This window comes from Bombus affinis, chromosome 3, assembly GCF_024516045.1.
Source record: "Bombus affinis isolate iyBomAffi1 chromosome 3, iyBomAffi1.2, whole genome shotgun sequence".
NCBI lineage: Eukaryota > Metazoa > Arthropoda > Insecta > Hymenoptera > Apidae > Bombus > Bombus affinis.
Window position 1 is genome coordinate 9,779,165 of NC_066346.1, and position 22,601 is coordinate 9,801,765.

Consider the following 22,601-nt stretch of genomic DNA (forward strand, 5'->3'; position numbering starts at 1 on the left):
AGTCGCGAAATACGTCCAGTTCTGTTACAACCGTTAAAGCAGGTGCACGTTTGATTTCTTTACAGCCGCGGGTGAACGACAATTTATGGTAATGTATGCGCTGGCCACTGTCCTATCCGATTTCCGTATTTAATTAAAATCTGAACGAATACACGGGTCCCCTTATTAGCCGCTAACAAAGCTGACTTTCGTGTCATCTCTAGGAATGACAAAGAGAACGAATCGCGTGAGTGCGTGTGATCGTTTGCGTACGATCCGCTGGCATTCGCCTTATATCGAAATAAGCGAGATAAATTTCAGACAGATCGGATGACGTGTCCTCGGTTTAATCACCTGGACGAACAATACAACACATTATATTCCGTTGAAATAACGCGTTCGTTCGATCGTACTTCATTATTTGCACGCAAACATTATACCCGTATTAATAACCTCAAATGTCAGAATCACTGCACGTACCTTTGTTAAGAAACCTTCGCGTTAATTATTCCTGGGACAACCAACACGACTCGCCTTCACGTGTGCCTGGATTAACGTTTTTGTAAATTTTCTGCCAGCTACATAAATCTTATCGATAAATTGCAATTATCTTGCCTGCACGAAACTCTTCAGTACTTTCAGGTATATCGCATGAATCACGTTCCGTGCCATACATTCTTGGAAAGTTATGAACTAATTTAGAGAAAAAAGGCAGAAAAATGGAAAAAAGCGACATTGAAGAAAAGGGGAAGGAAAGAAGACTTACTAAACTTCAAATATCCAGAATATTCCTCGATGCGAAGAAATTACAGCCTTTCTTTGAAAGCCATTGTTTCCTGCATTTCCCGCCAATTTTAATAGCACAGCGATCGTACAAGTATTTGATTGGTTGGTTGACAATGTTGTACGTACTACATATCTGTCGGCGTGATCTGTAACGTTTTGAAAGCTATTTATCAATATTCTCGTCGAAATAATGAATTGTGTTTGAAAAATATATACGACGATAAATTTATCGCATTACCATATACGTTGGATTACTGATGAGGGTGACAGGTATGGTATCAAACATACATTCATTAAAATCCTATTTAATTATCGCTTCAATTGAAATATAATGAGGAATCTGCATGCTATCATAAATGTAATTATTTGTAAAATGTAATTGCATAAATTGCGTTTGTTGTTCGCAAAATTATTCGTGACTGTAGTCACTTGAGAATTATTGAGGATAGCACGAAAATTTAAGCAAATACGATAAAGATTGAATGGATAACAAAAAATCCTGAATTATACAATAATTAAAAGGCTGTGCTATTTGAAATATGTTACATATTTTAAGGTATAAATTTAATAAACATGCTTACTTACAACTTACAACATTCTATGATCCTGCTAAGAAACGATCAATGTGCTATGACACTTTCGTACGTTACAACTTTGAAAATCTAAAATAGTATCGCAGAGACATCTATGCTCAGATCGATATCTAATGAAATCTTTGCCAGGTTACGTCGATAACATTATTCTTCTACTGTACCGACATTTAGCAATGCGTATCTGTAATTCAGAGCTAAACTGATATAACTCAAGCCACCGACGAGGTATTTTTTTTTTGTTATTTTTCAACAGAGCACAATTATTATAATTATCACACACAGATTTTTGTAATATCTTAATCCGGCTACTATCATTTTCAATAATTAAAGGTATGCGAATAACAGTCGGGTAAAGATAAAAAATAACAAAACCTCTCACTGAGCGTTACATATTTAGACATAAGTAGAAACGTAATTAATACCTCTCTTTTTTTCTAGTGATTTCAAAGTTCCAATAGAGGTTATACGCCATACTTCTACCTATTATTTGATTAAATCTGGGTAAGTTTTCATGTAATATTCATTTTCTAAATATTTTTTTGCAATTAAGCAAAATTAACATAAATTAAAGATATTTCCATAGGATATACAATAAATAAATATATATATATATATATCATAGAGTTCATCGATATTTTAATAAAAACATAAGAAAAAGATACACATATATATTTCTTCACTGGTTAGTAATTTTCCTCTGCCCCGTTTGAGTTCGTGCATTATAAGGTACTGAAAACTTTCTCATGGCGGACGGATAATAAGGTACCCTTAATTGCAGCAACACTTCCTCCAACAGCGCTTTTAATCCCACGTTATCGTCCCCGTTGTTATTTTCACGCCTGCTGGGAAAACAGCGTTTTCTTTAAGCCAGCTGCAACTTTGGGTCGTTATGGATGAAATTATTAATTAAAGCGTAAAATGATGGTGATCGACCGAACTTTTACTCGTTCGTCGCACGACAAGTTGCTCACCTTTCGGTGTCGCGCGAGTTTCCCAAGGCGAGCAGAAACAACGCCTCCTTCAGCCTCGCTGGCACGCCGAGGGATGATTCATGGAAATAACGTTCGTGATAACAGAACGTAATTTTTGTGGGAATGCCTCGCCTCGAGTCTAGCAGCCTGGCTAACCGAGGATGTAGCCAATTGCGGCGAAAGATTCGATGTGATGTCAGCACTAGTCTTTCTAAATGAGCCACAAACTCGGCCTGCTTTAGCAATTGGCGAATGTGTCCCTGAATTCACGCAATATTCATTCTTATACGGGCACTCGCACACTTTAATTAATTTAATTAACTTCTAATTAAATTGGATATTCAATTAGAAACGAAGACTACAGGGAGAGATCATGATGACCTATATTTTCCTCCCTTGGTAGCACAGTTTAAAATTTAATGCGCTGTCTGCCACTAATATATTAGTAGAACTATCTTTTTAATGGACTTTGGAATTAAATGTACGATTCCATCACTTTCCTAAATACTTCAAAGATATAGGATGTTTATGTAAATTCATATTTCTTTGAGCATTACTAAAGGAATCGATGCTGAATAGTTTATTTTATTTACTAGATATTATAACATATACTTTAAATTGCATCTTCTACGTATTTTTCCAACTATATAAACATCCGCAATTCACTCAAAACATTGATGGTACTATATATATTCTATTTAAGAAATACTCAGTGAATATATTTTTCTATTTCAACTATGATATATCGAAGTACTCCTCTTTAGCTTGTCATGAAGCGTAAAAATTAGAAAATCAACGAAAGTAAGCTTATTATATTTGTCCCATTTGATTTTTAGATATAATCATCGATCGTCAATGTGCTAGTGATTCGTTGCTATTTCCGATATTACTATGGAATTATTCATCCAGCATTCCGCAATACCAAGGAAACGTTTACGTAATGAATATCGAAGGTAGGTGAGTAAGAGTATCGACGGACCGTACCTCCTTCTCGAGGCCTTGGATGTCATTGACCGCGAGGCCGATCATCAGGTTCATCAGGACGATACTAGCGAGCATGACGAAAGCGAGGAACACGACCCTGCTCGTGGCTGGTAGGAAGGAACTCCCATTCTTCTCGTCCGAGAACAGAGCCCCGTACTCGTACTCACCCATCATCATTACCACGGTCTTCACGACGGCCCTCCAGGAATTGCGAAACTGGTCGTTCCCGTGGAACAAAACGGCGAAGCTGAACGCGAATCCGACAATCAGGCAGACGAACGCTAGGAGAACCTGAAAGGAAATAAAAAGCCCCAGATGCACGTTGTTATAATCGCGAAGTAGAGAGGGTGGTAGGGCTGCGCGAAGTAGGGGTAGGCAAGTGGGTCCTGATGGGAGCCATATCACCGACCAGACATTTAGAACCTTGCTTCTTCCTTCTTCCCCCTTTGGCTTTTCATTTCTAACGATATTCGCCGAAGGGAAGAGGCTCGTCTCTCTCTTGTACCTTTCGTTTCGGCTAAATGCAGGATCTTTCGCCATACAGACGGAATTAAAAAAAAAAAAAGAAAAGGAGAAAGAGGAAGCAAAGGAAAAAGATACAAGAAAAAAAAGCCTCCCCCGGCACATTAAATCAGGGTTAACGTTGCTCCTGTTGAAACGACTCTCTTCGGTGAAAAACGGTGTTCTTGCGGTGTCGGACGTAGCTGCTTTTTATTCGCACCCGTTTAACCGCGACTCGACGCGCTTTAACGAGGAAAATTGGGAGTTCTTCCTTCAACGGGGGATTCCTCGTTACTTTTTCCTTTCCCCAAGTTCGATCCTGACGAGCGAATAGGGCGAGGAACAAGCGATTATTACACGGCGCACCGGGAATCAAACGCACGTCGGTTGATTACGTCTACTACTGACCTTCAGAATATTCTTCAGCACCGTGGAGAACATGAGCGCGTAATATCCGCACATTGGAAGGCGGCCGATTAACAGCATCATTTGCATCCAGGCAAGCAGGATTGCCAAGCTGATGGAATGCAACATCCATTGAGGGGGCTGTCGAGCACCGTGTAATTCCTTTTCCCCTGATGAAGCCGTAATCTCGCTTCTATAAGCGCTACCCACTGAAATCGTCAGAGATATCGCCGCGCAGGTGAACGATAGCCACGTTTCGTACTGTCTCAGATAATATCTAAAATATATAGGTTTCCGGAGTAATTGTAAGAATAAATAAAGTGAAGATACTGATGAAAAGACGCGACAGATATACAAGATGGACAAGGTGAAAATTATTTTTATTATATCAAATTGTATGGGTACCTTGTGAATCTACGTTTCAAATGAAATGATAAGTTTTACAGGTTTGACGATTTCCTGATCATATTAACTGTTGTTGGTTCTCGCGAGTGTCTCGATACTTACGAACAAGGATGAAGGTACGTATCTGATGTTTATGGGAAATTTACCCACGTTAAAATTCTAAGAGAAATGACGAAGGAACAAACTTAATTTTATTTTGATTCTAGACGAACCTAGGTACCATCAGCACTTGGACGACATTGTGAAGGAAGAGGACGCAAGAACAGGAAGAGAGAATTCTCCGCAACAGGCTGCAATCAGTCTCGTATTGCAATATCGTTATGGAATAACCAGACAGGGAAAAGACCAGCAGGGCATGGACGAAGACGAGACTAAAGAAGAATACTCTCAACTTGGACCACTTCAACCAGAGGAACGTTTCCATCAGCGGATGTTGTAGTATCGTCAATTGTTCCACGTTCGAGGCTGCTGCAATAAGGGACGTAACTACTCCCATTTGCAGCTCTTCTTTTGGCGCTAGCACGTTGAAGTCAATGGTGATCTTGAACAGAAAACAATAAAATACAGAAAACAGTAAAAGGGAGGAACGACATCTTTAAAACGAGTAAATCACGCTGTTTCTATTACCTGGGAATTTTCCACGGAACTTTCAACGGAACTCATTTTAACGCGGGAAGACAGAACATCGTTTAGAAATAAGACTGGTGTTGGTATGTGAGCAAATATGGCATCGATGACAGTAATTCCCGTGTTCGTTTCTGCGCCTAAATTGCCACCGTGATCGATTAGTATTCGAACGCACTCGTGGTGACCTTGGTAAGCTGCTCTATGCAATGGCGTTCGATTGATCTGGATATCAAAGAAAGGAAATGGGACAATTAAGTGATTATTACGTTAAATTTAACAAATACATAGAAGGTTAAATAAAGACTCACGTTATCTCGAATGTCGATATCACAAGAAGGTATGCTCTCTAGAAGGATCGAAAGCGTCTCTGGGTTACCCGTGCTGGCAGCGAGATGAAGAGGAGTACTTCCTGTGCTTTTGCATTGATAAAGAGGCCACGCACCACCGTTCAGTAACCTTTTCGTCGCCGAACAACTTCCTAGTGAGGTCGCAGTATGCAATACGGTAGTACCTGTAAGTTTATAAAAAGAACTAATTAGGATCAAACACAACACAGAAGAGATCAGTACACGGTACGCGATAAATGAAATTGAATCAGCTTAATAATTTTCATAATTGACGACCTCTATATAATACCTGTATTAGGATCGATGACGTTAGTCGAAGCTTTCGCTGCTACGAGGATGTCTACGATGTCATTAAATTTGGAAATTTCGTTGAAATCTTCTTTTGCGATTGCGGTCCCTGCTAGTAGCAATGGTGTGATTCCACGTTCGTCTTCCACGTTCACATCAGCACCAGCTTCCACCAGGATCTTGACTACCGCAGCGTGATTGTTCTTCACAGCTTGGTGCATGGGTGTCCTTCCCCAACACTCAGGCGTAGGTAACTAAAATTCCAATCGATTAGTACTTTCATTTGGAAGATGATAAATAAGCTAGAAATATTTATAAAAATTTATATTTTCACGAACACAAGTAATGAAACAGAACCTACGCGAAGGTTTGCTTCACTCATTAGATAATATTATACTGCAAGTATTATATCTTGGATATTTAAATATTTTTGTTTATTACGTGTACTCCGTACATTTTTTAAACTCTTAAAATATTTCATAAAAATTGTATTCATAAAAATGTATCCAAAAAAGCTTTAAAATTGCTAATGAGTGGCACAGAAATGAAATTTTATTTAATTCACGGTACTCACGTTTTGACCAATAAAACACAGGTTCGAAGGTGAACGAATATTCTTGTAACAAGAATCAACCCCGACTCTATTTTCCGTGGAAGCTCCATGTTCCAACAACCAATTCACCACTTCACAGTTTCCATGATGCGCCGCGTGAAAAAGCGCACATCTGCCAATTTTGTCCGTGGCATTGATATCAGCTCCATTTTCATACAACAATTGCAATAATTCAATATTCCCTTGCCAAGCAGCCAGCTGAACGATAGTCACGCGCAGTACTCCAACAGGCTGTAAGAATTTTTTATCAAATCTCGTGGTGCAGATCTCTATCGCCGTTCTCACGTCGTCGTTTTCGATAGAGGTGATCAATTTTAATTGATCGTCATCATACGAATTCATTTCGGTTGATAATCTTTTATACACCCTGTTCTATGACCTATGTTTCAATTTTGCGTGTTTGCTTTTCACTAACGTCGAATCAAGAGTGGTGCAGATATATATTGCATTAATCAGAGGATGTGGTCAGTTATAAAATCTACGTGCCCCATATGTTTTTATCGCCTGCTTAAAAATATGTTGCCCCGTTATTTACTGACGATAATAACCACTCAGAGGTAGCCCAGGTTTTATTTGCGTTTTCGACACACCGCAGATATTAGCTCTAGCAAATGAGCAGCCAAGACCTATCTCCTCGTGTGTCTACTATTTGGATGTTGGCAGGTATCAAGATGTATATATCGTGTCTTATTTTTTGCTACGATTTTTCGAAAATCGAGCGATACGAATTTCTCTAGAAATGTGTTCGATCAGTATTTTTTCTGTAAAACAATCAGTATTTGTATCTACCTTCATTTTAAACGCTTGAATTCAGAATAGTTTCTTAGAATCTGTAAAGCTCTATTGTTTATAAAACCTACAAAGAACGTGTCAAATGACAATGTAATTAATTCCTATAGTATCAACTACGTAAGTTATTAATTAATGAAATGCTGAATGTACAAGTACAATCAAATTTTAGCGTTATATGTCTTCTTTACGAAATTGTTCGAAATAATGATTTCTATTATATATTATAACGATCAGTGACGACATATTAGCTTAGTGCAAGTCACGTTGCTAAATTTTGAAAATGAAATATTTCAAATAATTCTATCTCTCTGCGAATACAATGTAACTGAAATTAGAGGATCGTGATATCGACAAATATCGATTAACAAAGAAAATCTCTAAAAGGTATAAATACGAAATGACTCGTTACGAGGATTGGATGCTATAAAAGAGTGAAGATTGTTTACTTCGTTCAAACCCGTTTCAATGCACGTTAATATCTTTCACCAAGCTCGAACTCGCTCTTTCGTCAACTTATTCCTCTCTCTTCTTATTTCATCAACCACGCTGTCCACGGCCTTAGCCCAATTCCTCTTCTCGAGCCTCTACGTACATACATCCGCTCCATCCTCAACAATCTCGTTCGGTTGCATTCCTATTGTTTCTATCCGCCCCGTTATTTACGTATACACGCTAGTATACCGATCGACTCAGACCATCTCTGAATACTCATGAACAGCCCTGTACTTGGCTATGCGTTTTCGATAACGAATCTGTCAACAATGGATAACGGGATAGGTCGGTCAGAAGAGCGATTCATCGGTCGAAGAAGTCGAACCTCTCGAGTAAAGCGACCGTTAGCGGTTACGAGCGCACTTACCTGGTACACGCACACAATCGCGTCGATGACACTCTACTGCCGCCGCAAGTTCAGGTGCACGCACACTCGATGTACATTCATGTAGAGACATGCATGCGTGTGTGTGAATGTGTGCGTGTGTGCGTGCATGGACACATACATACACACGTACATAGACGGGATACCAGTTTCGAAGTCGAACCGAGGCGACCTTAACACGGGTTTCTCACACGCGCACACACATGTACGACCGACGTTAACACACGTTCGTACGCTCAATCAACTAGAGAGAATCGCGTTACCTTGCAGAACGCGCGGGCCCAGTACGCGCTTGACCACGCTGCTGAGTGGAGCCTGTTCGACGCTTCCGTAGTTGTTCCAACAAGAACCAGACCGTTCCATCATGCCCAACTGTCCTAAGTGCGACAAGCCAGTCTATTTCGGTGAGTGCTTGCTTCTTCTTCAAGCGTAATTTTCATCGAAAAGTATTTCTCAGCAGATTCTGGAATAGATTTGTTGAACGTAATCCTATTGTAAATTTTGCGAAACATTCCAAGATACAGAATTTTATACGCTAACTTTTGTGGACACTTTTTACATTGTGGATTCATCAGACCTCAAACTCTCGCGGTATTCTATACAGCGAGAAGCAGAAAGAGGTTTAAAATTGTTATTTACGTGTTTAAGTATCAGTAGTTCCTGCAGAAGACACCTTGTATACTTACTGTATTATATTTACTTAATGATCACGTTATGTTGTTTCTCGTACTGCTTATCCTTTGTTATCTCTTCTTCGCCATCGTATATACGGAGAAACTATTCAATTTGTTGCGATTATTGCTTGAATTGAATATTCATATCGCTATCTATATAGAAAGTCTCACGATTACTAAAAAAAGATTAGAAGTGTCTGTGTATCGGATTTCGAATAGAACTAAGCTTCAGTGTGTAAAACCGCAATATTCATAACTATACTCGCAATCCACTTAGTATTCAAAATAATTTACATTTTTTTTCCGCGTACGATGTCACAACAACAACTTCGTAAGAAACAGATTGTCTAATCGATAATTATAAACGTTGCCCAATCTCGCGCAAATCGTTGACGCATAATCCGGCTATAACGTCCCATTCTACACTCACAGTGTCCACGAAATTGCTCGCCTATGTACGATTGCGTACATCCTGCTGCAGGAAATTCGCGTCACGAGTGCTACGCTATCCACGCAATAGTGTGCGTGAAATGACGACAGGAATGATATCATTGTACGTCCTCGCGATTCACCTTGACAAATATTATGTCAACCTCGTTCCGTTGTGTACGAGTAAATACGCAATGGGAATTTCGAGTAATACGAGTTATTAGGAAGGAAATTTTATGTAATGAAATGCGAATAGCATGCGTCCTCCTACGTGTCGTCAGTCGTGTCGTCGATGTGCAAAGTTGGTTTTCAAACGATCCTTTGAACCATTTTGAGTCTTAAAATACTAATAGAGAGAGAGAGAGAGAGAGAGAGAGAGAGAGAGAGAGAGAAAGTTGGTGTATATTGATCTATATGAGATCGTTGGTAAATGCTGATTTATATAATTTGGAACATATGTACTTTGATCCACGATAATATGATAATGATCGGTTATCAAGAACATACATATATTTTCATCGTGATGGTTACCATTGGAAGAACCTGAAGTTATGAGTTGTCCTCGATATTTATGATAATGCCTCATTCATTAGTATTATCTACAGAATTATTACGATACTAATCGTCGAGGTAATATTCTGTCGCGAATATCGCGCAAAACGTTTTGCTGGAATCCACTTTGGTAGTATAATACAATAGTATTATACGTACAAGGTAGCATAATACGTACAAATAATGCTCATTTTTATTCTGGAATGTTCGACAATTCTTTCGACCATCGCTCTTCGCAATTTCTTAACAACTATTCGTTGTCATTACCTAAAATTCGTAAAATTCCAACTCTAAGATCAGCTTATAATTTTCTATTAACCATCGACTTATACCACGCGTTCAATAGTTCTTCGATAACCATTCGTCACAATTATGGAACATTTCCAAAATTCTATCTCTCGAACCAATTTGTACACACGTTCCCGTTAGTCAACAAATTCCAGTTACCAAAATTACCATCGCTACGTTTAACGTTCTAAAGTCCACGCGATTAGCCTTAAAACCACAGTAGAATCTTCTTCAAATTTTCCACGATAATTCACCCACATTTCCACGATTGTCGGACTCAAAACAAACCAATTCAAACATACGACGACAAATGAACACCCACGACGACAGTGGAGTTCGACCTTGAGGCGCTCGATTCCGCTTATCGCGGTCGTTTTTCGCGAGGGGTCCTCGCGTTCAGCGAACCTCGTCGCGATAACCTTATCGTCGTCCAATCAGCAGGCTCGCGCTTCCCCTTGGACGCTTAGATAAACGTTGCACCGTGGTGGCTGCAGAACGATAGCTCGCTTTCGTTCCCTTCGGGCGGCCGATGTTGCTCGCGCCAGCTCGCGCGCTCGCCCAGAGCCATCGTATTCAGGGAGGTAGGCTTTTAATTGCACGCTTCCTCTTTCGAGCGGCCTTTTAGACGGCCCCGTTAAAGCACTATTAGCGCTGAAAGCGGATTTTTTTGAATACAGGAGAGCCGCTGCCGACGGCTACGTATATGGGCTTTCAGATCGGGCCAAGTAGGCGTGCGAGGAATGGATGCCGTGGCAACGGGCGAATTAGAGGGACGACACTCTTTTTCCGTGTATCGCGGGAAGAAGAGGATGATAGTTTCAAAGGGGTTCAGAGAAAGAGAAAGAGAGAGAGAAGGTCATTGGCCTCCAAATCGAAGACTCGCGAACGCGTTTTTAGCTTGTCACCGCAGGTCCACGACCGACCGTTAGGATTTGAGCGAGAAACACCGTTTAGTGGACGCGCCGAGAGATTACGCTTCTCTTTAATTAGTAGCTGCTTCAGCGAACGAGTCACTCAGCTTGGAATTTTGACAACTTCTTGGTGCTCGGCTCTTGATTAACTGTGAATTTATGCGAGTGTGTCGCTGTTGAGGCATTGAAAGAGCGAATTCAGACATTATGGCTGTGTCTTGGAGGATGAGGATTTTCCGAGTATCTTATGGATTTCGTGGTGTGATGAATCGTAGGAAAAGATTTTTAAGAAGTTTCGCAAACGATCGTTTGCGTTACGAGGATCGATGTTGGTTCGTGAGAAAGATATTATAAAGGATTGCATATCTACCCAAGCAATTGGTAACGTGCTAATTATTTTAGCAAATAGAACGTCTATCACTAGCTAGCTATTGACCCGAGAAATGCAAGATTTACGTTTCCCGCTCGATATACACCGCGATATCTTCGCAACGAGTCGACCTCGACCGCTCCATAAATTATTGCTAAATACGAATATGTACATCTACGTTTTTACGAATACCAAGCAACTTTCAATAAATCAGTGATTAAATTCTTAACCTCAACCTTACATAACGAGCTCGCCAAAGAGTATTCGTACTTTAAACGTGTTACACTTTTCAATAGCATTTTATTTTAAACTTACAATTAACCATGGGAAAAGGATGTGGACCTTTGAACCGTTGATCTTTGTATTCAATTAATCGCTGACACGCTGCACCGTGTTACATTCTCGAGCAAAGTAACTTTTGAAGTTTCGGCCTTCTTCCTCTTGATTCGCGTAGGCGGCAAGCGCAGAAAGCGAACTCGTGGTGAAGCCACTCGCAGCTTTCTACTCGTATTTTCTTTGTTTCGAGCGAGCATTCTACGGGTAACGTGCACCCGCAAAAGGTAGAAGCTTTTTTCGAGCCCGGTCGCAACAGAGATCCTTTGAAAAACCAAGATCCGCCTTCAAATAAAACTACATTCGAACGATCTCGTGGCATTTGACAAACGACTCGTGTTATCCTCTGTCGTTTTTCTTTTTACGAATATTTAATGAATCTTCTTAACGTGGTTCACTCTTTTACGTCGACACATGACTGATTTTCAGGGAATTGCTCACTATTCAACGAACGAAGATTTCCTGGATTTTCTCCGGATTTTATGAGTCGTTGGTTATTAGGAAAAGTAGAAACGCTCGACATCGAGATTCTACGAAATGTTATACAATAAGCATCCTTTTTGGTAACTGATGCTTAATGAATCAGCAATGAATGCCGTCACTGTGAATGTTTTAGGGTTTCAAAGCCTCCTTGTCCCTGAGATATCTCTATTCGATATTTTAACGTGCCTACGGCTCACGCACGCTATGTAGAAATACGCAAAATACAATAGTAACAATAGTAAGACTATAAAAATAGGAATAAGGCTCCGCTACGTACGAATCTTTGAATGTAATTAAAAATATACCCAGAGAAGTACAATTCCACTGTCTTTAGCTTTTGATTTGTTCCAACTGTCATAACAATCCTGTAAAGTTTTCTTTAATTACTCGTCCCTTCATACGCTTTGCATTTTATGTCAAAAGCAAAAATACACAAAGAACGATAAAAAACAGTTCTTTTAGATTTAGAAAACGATGGATACGAACAGCTTCCGCGCAAAAATTCTTCGTTAATTCATTTCGTACACGGAAGGATGTCTTAAAGGGAGATTCGTAGATGGTAACAAGCCACGCAACCGAACAAAAACTTCATGGTCCGGGTGAACGCGCGTTCGCGGCGAGCGAGCTTGAAAACCGCGGATAGGAGAAGCGGACGAGGAAACCGAGTCACGTTGCATCGAGAGCAACGACAATAAAGTGTCCAGCGGCGAGGAGAGTGACAACGGGACAGGCTTCAGGAAGCAGTATCGAGTAATAATAAGAAGAACAGAGGAGGAAACAGGTTTGGAGAAGAATAGCCGGATCGTGGTAGTGAAGAACGACGCCAAGAGGAGAGAGGAGGATACGGGTGAAAGGAAGAAGAGAAAGAACGAAAAGAAGGGAATAGCTGCTTCCTTTTCCCTCCTCCCTTTAACCCTCCTGTTTATGATGTCACGGTGGGGGAGGTAGAGTTACTACGACGAGAAGTTTTTCACGGCCTTTCCTGGAGAGTTGGGCGAGGGCGGAGATGATGGAGGCGGCGGATCGGCAGTTTGAAAGACGCAGCAAGAAACGTGGTAGTGGGAAAGAGGATAGGTGTGGGGTGGGTGAGCGGTCTGGGTGGGGTGCAAGAGGTGGAGAATGGTCTACCGAGGAAATAAAGAGAAAGAAGAAAAGAGAGAAGCAGGGAAAGACAGCGGGGGATGATGTTCCAAGCCTATGCAATCAGCAGCCGCCGATTGTTTGGCGCCCGGGCGCAACGATCCGTGCACAGCGCTGTCTGCCTTTTCGCGCTGCCACTGCACACCAGCAATGCTTGACGATTATGCACTCGCTTCTCCGCCGCCAGATAATTAGGAGTTAATTAACTAATGGCCCTTTATGCGTACCCTTCTTGCTCCACAGCCTCTCTTTCCTTCATCCGTGTACCATTCTGCGAGCAAGCTGCCCGTTCCTCCGTCTTTCTTGCTCCTCCTCGCTCCTATTCGCTCTTCGTCCATCTCTTCCAACGCAACCTTCCCCCATTTCTCTCGCTCTTTCGCCTCTTCCGCCCTCTCTCTCTTTCTCTCTTTCTCTCTCTCTCTCTCTCTCCTCGTCTACATCACGACCTGTTCCACCCCCCCTCGCACCCTCTTTACGAACCTTCCCCCCCTTTGCCGACGTTGGTTCCCGACGTCGACCCCTTTAGACCCGTTCCCGTGTCTCTCCGCTCCTCGTCATTTTCCAATTCCCCTCGCTGGCACCACCGTCCTTTGTGCTCCTCCTTAGACGCGGAGGAACGTTTGAATGCCAACCACCGGGCCGCCACCGGTCCGTGGCTTTTTTGTCTTCCCCGCGAGGTTTGATATGTCGTAATGGTATGACGCAGCGCGGTGCACCCAAGGAAAAAAAGGCTACACTCGCTCCTCTGATTTCGCGGCCTTTTGTCAACCGAGATCCGAACCGCGTACGAGCGTCAAACACACGCAAGAACCACACCAGCCGGATAGAAAATGCACGCTGCTTTCTTTATCCGTGTTTCGAGAGGTTCGGCTAACACGATACTTCGTCGTTACAAGGTATTGTTGATGCTACCAGTCAGCTTCATCCTTGTTACGTTCGCTCGTATTCGTCTCGATACTGGATCGCCACGCAATCGTACGCATGATCGACGCGATCGTTGAAAGCTGCACAGTGACATTTCGGAAGGAAAATCACGCCACTCGAAGTCTTTCTCGATCCTGTTGGTCCCCGATAATAAACGTATTTCCTCCTTTTCTTTCTCTCGGCTCGTGGGATCGACGCTCTATTCGATTAATCAGCCGCGTTTCTGCGCGATGACGCGCGACAAAAGCGCTCGGCCGTGTCGCTGGCTCCTTGTTTGCGTCGTCGACACCACCTTTAGCTATTAGTCGCGCGACGTCGCCCCTTGCGCTCCAAGAGAAATCCTGGAAAGGCGTATAATTCGCGCGTACTCGCTCGCACGTGGGAATTCGTCGCGCGACAATGCAGCGCGGATATTTTGTAAAGCGGCGTGGCTGTCGTGCTTTATCATGGCGAAGGCGTACAGGACGCCTCGAGTTCGCGCCTTCGCTGAATGGAACGCGTTCACCGAACGTCTCCGCCGGGAATCAGCCATTCAATTTTATAATTACGAAATTGCTAATGGAGCAGTCGGCGGCGAAGCTCGCGACGACTCGGGTCCCGCCTGGGGATCATTCTGTGTTCCGATCGTCAAGGGAAAGCGCGTTAGCGGATTCCAAACGTGCAGCTTATTGTACGTTTGGATCGATCATACCTCTTCTAGATGACGCGTTCGTGAAGTTACTCGACGCTTTCGCTTCTGAGTGAATGGTTGATGATCAGGATTTTGAGGTTTCTCGAAGGTTTCCTTCGCATTCATAAATATTTGGAATATTTCTCGGTTTCGTTTGGTTCGTAAGTTTAGAATGTTTTTGTTTCTCAATCTATTCCAGAATGATATAATAATAGGACGTTTAAAGAACACGTGCTTTGATAACAGAAACTTTACTGTACGCTAAAAATTATGTGGCAACCTTCAGGTTGCTTTGATAATCGTTCGAAACTTTGAAATTTTTCCACAAGCCATTCGATACACTGCTACTCGTATACAACATTAAACATGTCGTTTCACAACATTAAAATTACTTCACAACGTACCTGTTTGATAATTTGAAATTTCGCAAATTATGGAACTACCTTATCTGAGAAATTATCGTATCTTACGAATTTTTCCAATGTCCAATCTTTTAAATTTAGAAACAAGAATTCAAAATAATTTAAATACAAAATAATTTCAAACGTTCTATGTATAATATGAATATCGTAAATGTTTGAGGTTTTGCATTACGCAACGATGGATCGGTGGTAAGCGGCAATTCCGCGACACGTGGTGCGACAATCGTTATCCAATTCCGCCGCTTATTATTATGCAATGCCACGCGTTTGCCGACAATCACCACCGTTTGCACCGGTTTACTTATTGTCAGTCAGGGGTTGATAAAACTTCGTTCAGGCTTCTTTATCGGGAACGCAGCCGTACATGGCTTTAGCGAAGTGGATTGAGGCCAAGCGAATAGACCTGATCGAACGTAATAATTTCCCCGTTTTCATTTCACCCGGTGAATCATTCGTGGATCGGTGACATCGAAAGCGGACAATCGACTTATACGGCACGAAACGTGAATATCAAATTAAACGAAGCTTATACGAACGCCATTTTTCTGTTTGTTACAGCTGAAAGGAAAACCTCGTTGGGAAAGGACTGGCATGGTTCCTGTTTACGATGCGAAAAGTGTAATAAAACTTTGACACCTGGTAGCCATTCGGAACACGAAGGCAAACCTTACTGTAATCATCCGTGTTATTCTGCTCTGTTTGGTCCTGGAGGTGAGTGACGAGTGAACGTTCGATGGAAGAATTCGTGTTTACTCAGAACTACTGGAAGTCTTATTCGATTTATTTGTTGGACTCATTCTGCTTTGGATCTTGTAAATTCTATTCTGTTTTGGTAGATTCGATTTATACGTGAACGTCGGTGGTTCTAAAACTCATGGCTTCCATAATGGCCATTAGAAAGTAATTTTTAGATTTCCTTTTATTTTTTTTATATCTTGACTTTCTGTATCGATTTCTTAGAATCACGTTAACACAATTTATTTAACGTCGCGTCTCTTGGTACAATTTGCATTTCGATGATTTAGAACTCGATGGATGATGGTGATCTTAATTTCAAATGCTACTTCTTAGTACTCATAGAGAATTATACGTGAATCTGTTTAGGAAAATTCAGTGAAATTAAAGCATTTTTCTTGGTCCTCTTTTTTACTTGTTGCAATCTCGATGAGCTCTGCTGAAACATTTATTCTTGCGCATTGCAGGTTTCGGTCGAGGCGGCGCCGAGAGTTACATTTACAAAAAGTGAAAAACCCGAGGGCTTCATGACGATGTAATACATAATGTTAATCTAATCGCGTTACCTGTACCGTAGTAATTATATTTAATGGATAATGAACATCTAGATTGCCTAAGCGTGAATTATGTACAATATTTTCGTAATGATTACGAAATGTGTGGTTGCTAAGTATGGTATACTTAAGATAATTAATTTTTTATAAGGTTGTATATTACATAATGTATATCTGTTTACTACATATGTAGTTATAAAATGGAATAAAACTTTCAACAATGCCAGTTTAAAATCCAATGTAATGAAACTTGTGTCTACGTTTTTCATAATGGGTAAGGAAGATATCTGTATCATCTTTCGATGATCCGTTACCTATTATATCGACGATCAGCTAGGCAGGTCTGACATACAGAGCTCGTTTCTACCCCATAATGGTGCTTTCAGAAAGTAGTCAAATAAAGGTAGGTGGCAGCTTGTGCTTCGTGCATGCTTTGCATAATTGAACGGGTTACCTTAATTCATTGTAACATCTGAATTATTTTTCAATATTCTAACATTCATTCACTAACTTTCTTAGTCACTATAATATGATATAAAACGAAATTTTGTAGAAGAATTTTGCTTTTAACCATTACTGTAGGTAGGAAAAATATCCTTTAATTGCAGAGAAACAGTTGCAACAAAATTTTATATACGTATTGTCGTTTAATAAAAGTTTCTTTATTGGCTAGAAGACAACACGAGACGAATTTCATATAAACCTCATATTTATTTAAAAAGGATGTACAGAGTTTTGTTTGCAAGTATCAACAGCGAGACTCGGCAAGAGCGGCGCACAGAACAAGAATATCACACGGGACGAAATGACAGCGAAATGAAGGGGAAAAAAATAAAATAATAAAGAAAAGAGATAAAACTGCTTGTTATTCGGATAAAAAGTCCACGGGACGCAGCATCCAAACCGAAATCTCGATTTCACAAGTATTTTCCTATTGAGGGTACATCCTCTTCGTTTGAACGCTGCGCGAAAATGATTCTTCTCGTGACGCAACGGTTTTCTTTTCTCTTTTTTTTTATTGTTCCTCTTCTATTTACGATTCGACGTTAACATATCGTGTGCTTTCCTCTTTTTACATCTTCCATTTTTTTTCTTTTTTTTTTTTTTTTCTAAAACGCTTCCATTCGATGGAAGCTGCTCTTTTGAAACGTTACCGCGATATTGCTCTATCCCTCTTTCTCTCTCTCTCTCATTCGACGGATTTCTTTGGCAAAACTTATTACACATAGGTCGTCGATACTAATTAATAAATAGTAAAAGGCATTAAATAATCGTATAATAATAGTGATGATAATAGTATAATAATAATAATTAGAATAATAGTAATAATAATAATAATAATAATAATAAATCATGAGAATAATGGGGGGAAAAAGTAGCGATAATAGCAAATAGAATAAAAAATAATAATAATAAAAAAGAAAATTCATAATCATCTCATCGTTACAATAATAATAATAGATTAACAATGTCAAGTCCGCATTAATCAATTATAATCCCGATAAATTATAAAAATCGCAATAAATGTCAGATCAAATTCACCTGGCCGATCTTCGACCCTGCGATTGTGTGCTGTGTACAGGAAGTATCTTTAAAACGCCAGACTTGAAACGAGGATAAACGAAAGAAAGCATGTTTCCCTCTGTTGGGAGGCATATCGCGATTTATGAAACTATGTAATATTCGAATTTGTTGCAGCCTCGAAACACTAACGGTATCGCAATTTCTTTCTCCTTCTCTCCTTCCATCTCGTTCTATTTCTCTTTCACCTTCACTTCGACTTGCCGATTTCGATACCCATGGTTCTTCCTGTACACGATTTTAGGACACGCAACGCTACCATACGACAATTTATAAATAGCAATTATTCAGCAATCAGAGATCGTATTTACAGATCCTTCGTCCTTATGACAAACGCGGCGGAACATAAACTCACAGGCGTGCTGTACACCTAAAAAACGCAAGTAGCAAGAAAAGAAGAAATAACGATTTTTGAAATCACTGTGGATTTGTTATTTTTTACCTTTAGTTTGGATAATCGACAGAATAAAGTGACCAAGTCGAACGAGATAAATCGAATAAGTTGTTCGTCCGACGCTCGGATCGATGAACGATCTGACAATTGGTTGCGAGCACGCTTGGGATCGACATTGCCATTTCGATCGTTCCGTTACGATTTTATAAACTGCATACGTATAACGACATCACGCGAACATAAAACTAGCGATGGAAAAGGTGAAAGACCCTACGAATCGTTTTTTAAACGTTAATAAATATATCGTAATAAAATGGAATTTAAAAAATGTTGATAAAAAATAATAAATATAACAAGAAATTCCGAACTTATCGAATTCGTATCGTTCGTGCGAAATACACTTGAGAAATTCTAATTCGTCAATTATGAGATAACTGTGAGGCGAACAGAATTGTGCTATGAAACCCATTTCATGGTGGATTTCTCAAGCGAAACGCTACATTTTAATTAACGATCACCTCTATATATTCGGATAACATTTTTATGCGAATAATTAAAATATTTTGTCATGTTGATTGCACTACTTCCAATTTCTATGAAATGGAAGGGACAACGTATAATTATCTTCGTAGACGGATAAAAATTGTTTGTATAATCCCGGAATTAAAACGAAGAGAATGTAGAGTATTAAATAAGTAACATTCGAATTATAGCGCGCATCACGTGTGCGCTTCTAAACTTATTGCGCATGCTCGGCCCATATCGTATGCGTGGATCGAAATGGGCTGGAAATGCGCGCGTAAATTTTCTTATTAAGGTTGCGAATTAACATTTTTGCCCGTTAATCATAATGAAATTGCATTGCACGTAACTTCTCATTAAAGTCCGATGGTCAGACATTAATTACGGTTCCGTGATTGTGCTTTTTCTTCTCTTTTCGAAACGTTCCGCTCGAAGCGATGCCGGAAGCAACTTGATTTCCGTAGTGGTGCGCGAGAATGGTGAAGCCGTTGGACGGAACGCGGGAATAATTGTGATCAACCGGCCGTCACGGAAGTATCCGTCGTTTAGTTTAGAAAGAAAAAGATTCGTGCCGCGAAAAGAAATTCGTTACACGCACGTGAAAGCCTATGGACGATTTATAATCGACAAAGGATGGCAGTTTCAATCAAGAGGTAACCTTTTCTTTTGCATCGTATTCTTATTAAGCGTTACTCTCGTGGTGGCGAGAAAATCAACCGCGATGACGAGGAACGTTGCACGACTTCGTTTCGCCTTTCACGCTTTCCCGATTTCACGATTTGCATTCCCCTCATTGTTTTGTACATTTACGTCGACCCTGTACGTCGCTCGCAAACTCGCGTATTCGTTTACAATTTACAAGTCGCTTTCGAACCGCCATAAAACTCTGCCTCAGCCACTAGCTACGCGATTCGCACGCATTTCTCGTTTTTCGGCAATCCGTCTGTGGTCTTTGGTTTCTACAAAAAATATATATAATATCCTTAACAGTAATGATCGTTACGTCGATTCCTGATTTAAAAATCTCAATAAACTTATCCGTTATATCTACTATATTACTTATATCGTTTGTTGATAGGGGGTGGGGGAAGGTCGTCGTGCTTATTAGAAGAAAGAACGTGCCGTGTTAGGCAGTGACTTTGTCTGTCTTACACGGTTAATATATATATATATATCTATATATATATATATAAATTTTTTCCTTCACTTTATATATATGTACACATTCTAATGGCGTCGGTAACAAATGTGCCCAACTACATTCGTGTGATGCGATGATCGTTAACAACGAGTACGATATCTTTGTCGGCAATGCACGGGCACATTTGGAGGGACGACCGATCGCGGGCATTGTGTAGAAATTATACTAACTGAGGATCGTTAAATTAAACTACCTACGATTATGCGCACTCTACATGAGTACCGATACTGTCGGTAACGCATGCGGGCGAATCTGTTATCCCGACCGCGTAACTAGACAGCATCGTCTTTTAGTGTCGCTGGACCAGACACTCGTCGAGTCGTTACTGTCCATTGGGAATCGTAAATAATATCAGTGATATCGGCATCGAAGCTACAGTTTTGAACTCCGTGATGAAGGTTTTGCTAACAATGATTTTTAGCCACAATTATTATCATCGATTCGATGAATCGTAACAGCGTTCGATGTTTGATCGTTTTGTTCTATTGAGCGCTGTCATACGTTGTAAGCTTATTGTATACGCAAGATGGTTTCTGATGTTTTCGATTATCGTCTATTATGTCCGTAGCGAATTTTAAAAAGTCTCTATCTCTCTCGCGATGCTCGTATTGATCGATACGAGATCCTCAAGCGTGACACGCGACTCGATCGTGAATAATGTCATATTGCATTGACGTGAACGCGTATCTGGTCACAGTTTGCCCATCTTTCCATACTTCCTCCTGTTCTTAACGGGAATTCGCCATGGTTATCGGGTGTTAACGTTTCTATTCGACAATAATGGTTCGTAGTTGTTCACTCTTGAACCAGTTAGTTAAAGAGATCATTGCTTAATTTCAGCGTGGTTTCTCGTGATATGGCGTCTAGACTCGTTGGTCGCTCCTCCCACCCGAGGAAAACACTCTGCCCGAAGTCGATCTTCTGTACCATCGTTTAATCAGGCCAAATAAAGATCCGTCGGTGTGGAATTGTGATCCGGCTTGGTGCATGCACTTCCGGTCGGTGAAGCGGCACTAGCACCGCTGCTTGCTCTAGTAGCCGCCAAAGGCGAGCGACTAGCCACATCCGTGCTGTTCTCTGGCCCTGCGTTGTTACATCCGCCGCCCTGCTGCGAATTGGTGTGGGAAGACGCCAGCGTATCCCCGTTACAGTAGTAGTACGTCGAGTCTGCAAAGTAAGATGTTATTTATTTCCCAATACCATCGAGCCATCTGCCACTAGGGCTCTTACTTTTGCATGCTATGATACTTTGCGTATTATTCTTTGGCCAAAATTAATTTCCTCCATGTCCCTTTTCGAATTGCAAATATGAATATTATAAATGAGACTGTGGTTAGAGTCATACATATAGAGAAATACATACACCGATAAGAATTTACAATGGCTATGAAAAGTATTTGCACGCTAGTTAGATACAAGTATGTTCAATTTCGTATGATTAGGTAGCACATTCACATGACTACGAAAATTTGGTTGTATAAAAATGAAATATATAAATACTTTCTGTAGAAATTGTATACATATGTATACACGTTTGAATGCTCTGGCATATTCGTCACAATGATTGTTCGTCAGAAGACGCTTCCATTGTATCCATAGTCTTATTCGGTAAAGATTATAGTTGAGATTACGTTTAACAAATTCGAGTTAATTCATTTTGGACAAAGAACAGGAACCTAAAATACAACTGGACGTTGTTAGCTCGCACGAAGCGCGAGCGAATTTCCATTCTTCACGGGATAACCATTTTAGGTTAGTTACGAGCGCGACGAAATTGCGAAATAACGTTCTAGAAAGGGGAAAAGTCGAGGTACGCGAAACTTCGATTCTACGGTGTCGAATACGGCGCACGTGTTACATCACGTACTAGAAACGAACTAGGAACGTATCGCATGTCCGATAAAAAATTGTTTATTATTCCAACCATTCTTATGTACCGAATATGCATAGTCAGGCATTTCACTCAGAGTTATATATCGCGATCTATGAAGTGCCAGCAATCGTCCGTTATGAAAGGCGAGCATTGAGTCGTGGCTACTTTGAAACCGGCCTGTCCACGATTCCGCGAGCTTTTTGCAGCCTGATCTTATCCGCGATATCTTGGAACGTAATAAAATAACGGTGGGTTTCTTCAGTTTTAGAAAGTTAGATCCGATTGTGCCAGACCGTTTTTCCTCCATAATGCACGCAAAATATGTACGACAGGCATTCGCGTAGTTATTCGAATAGTCCGTTTCATCGACACCGAAT

At 40.6% G+C, this 22,601-nt stretch overlaps 3 protein-coding genes across 11 annotated transcripts in view; 1 reads left to right on the forward strand and 2 right to left on the reverse strand.

The window, feature by feature from the left end:
• Window positions 1-1,977: 1,977 nt before the first annotated feature.
• Window positions 1,978-7,724, reverse strand: LOC126914332 (transient receptor potential channel pyrexia-like). Of its 2 annotated transcripts, none has more exons than XM_050718120.1 (9): window positions 6,461-7,724; window positions 5,888-6,140; window positions 5,560-5,762; window positions 5,252-5,473; window positions 4,837-5,165; window positions 4,223-4,496; window positions 3,314-3,604; window positions 2,330-2,589; window positions 1,978-2,200 (listed from the first exon to the last, which is right to left on the reverse strand). In XM_050718120.1, the coding sequence occupies exons 1-9, from the start codon at window positions 6,839-6,841 to the stop codon at window positions 2,035-2,037; spliced, it is 2,379 nt and encodes a 792-aa protein (XP_050574077.1). In that variant the 5' UTR covers window positions 6,842-7,724; the 3' UTR covers window positions 1,978-2,034. The 2 variants fall into 2 exon arrangements, with proteins under 2 accessions (XP_050574077.1, XP_050574078.1); XM_050718121.1 differs by having other exon boundaries at window positions 1,978-2,197; window positions 6,461-7,355.
• A 679-nt stretch (window positions 7,725-8,403) lies between these two features.
• On the forward strand, window positions 8,404-16,887 carry LOC126914368 (cysteine-rich protein 1-like). The gene is made up of 3 exons (XM_050718201.1): window positions 8,404-8,572; window positions 15,923-16,075; window positions 16,567-16,887. The coding sequence occupies exons 1-3, from the start codon at window positions 8,533-8,535 to the stop codon at window positions 16,608-16,610; spliced, it is 237 nt and encodes a 78-aa protein (XP_050574158.1). The 5' UTR covers window positions 8,404-8,532; the 3' UTR covers window positions 16,611-16,887.
• Window positions 16,888-17,715: 828 nt separating this feature from the next.
• The window catches only part of LOC126914338 (paired box protein Pax-8), a 196,559-nt gene continuing 191,673 nt past the window's right edge, over window positions 17,716-22,601 (reverse strand). For 7 of the 8 annotated variants that reach the window (XM_050718131.1, XM_050718133.1, XM_050718132.1 and 4 more), the window contains one exon: window positions 17,716-21,518. In XM_050718131.1, coding sequence (XP_050574088.1) covers window positions 21,289-21,518 — 230 coding nt within the window. In that variant the 3' untranslated portion in view covers window positions 17,716-21,288. The remainder of the gene's footprint in view (window positions 21,519-22,601) is intronic. The other variant, XM_050718137.1, reaches the window with a different exon arrangement.

Bases quoted from the DNA above. Each gene is read 5' to 3' on its own strand.
- LOC126914332 (XM_050718120.1), bottom strand. From the start codon at position 6,841: ATGAATTCGTATGATGACGATCAATTAAAATTGATCACCTCTATCGAA. The intron at 6,141-6,460 runs GTGAGTACCGTG...TTGGAATTTTAG, and splicing joins TGTGTTTTATTGGTCAAAAC to TTACCTACGCCTGAGTGTTG. The intron at 2,201-2,329 runs GTGAGCAACTTG...CTGTTTTCCCAG, and splicing joins AACTCGCGCGACACCGAAAG to CAGGCGTGAAAATAACAACG.
- LOC126914368 (XM_050718201.1), top strand. From the start codon at position 8,533: ATGCCCAACTGTCCTAAGTGCGACAAGCCAGTCTATTTCG. The intron at 8,573-15,922 runs GTGAGTGCTTGC...TGTTTGTTACAG, and splicing joins CGACAAGCCAGTCTATTTCG to CTGAAAGGAAAACCTCGTTG. The intron at 16,076-16,566 runs GTGAGTGACGAG...TGCGCATTGCAG, and splicing joins TGCTCTGTTTGGTCCTGGAG to GTTTCGGTCGAGGCGGCGCC.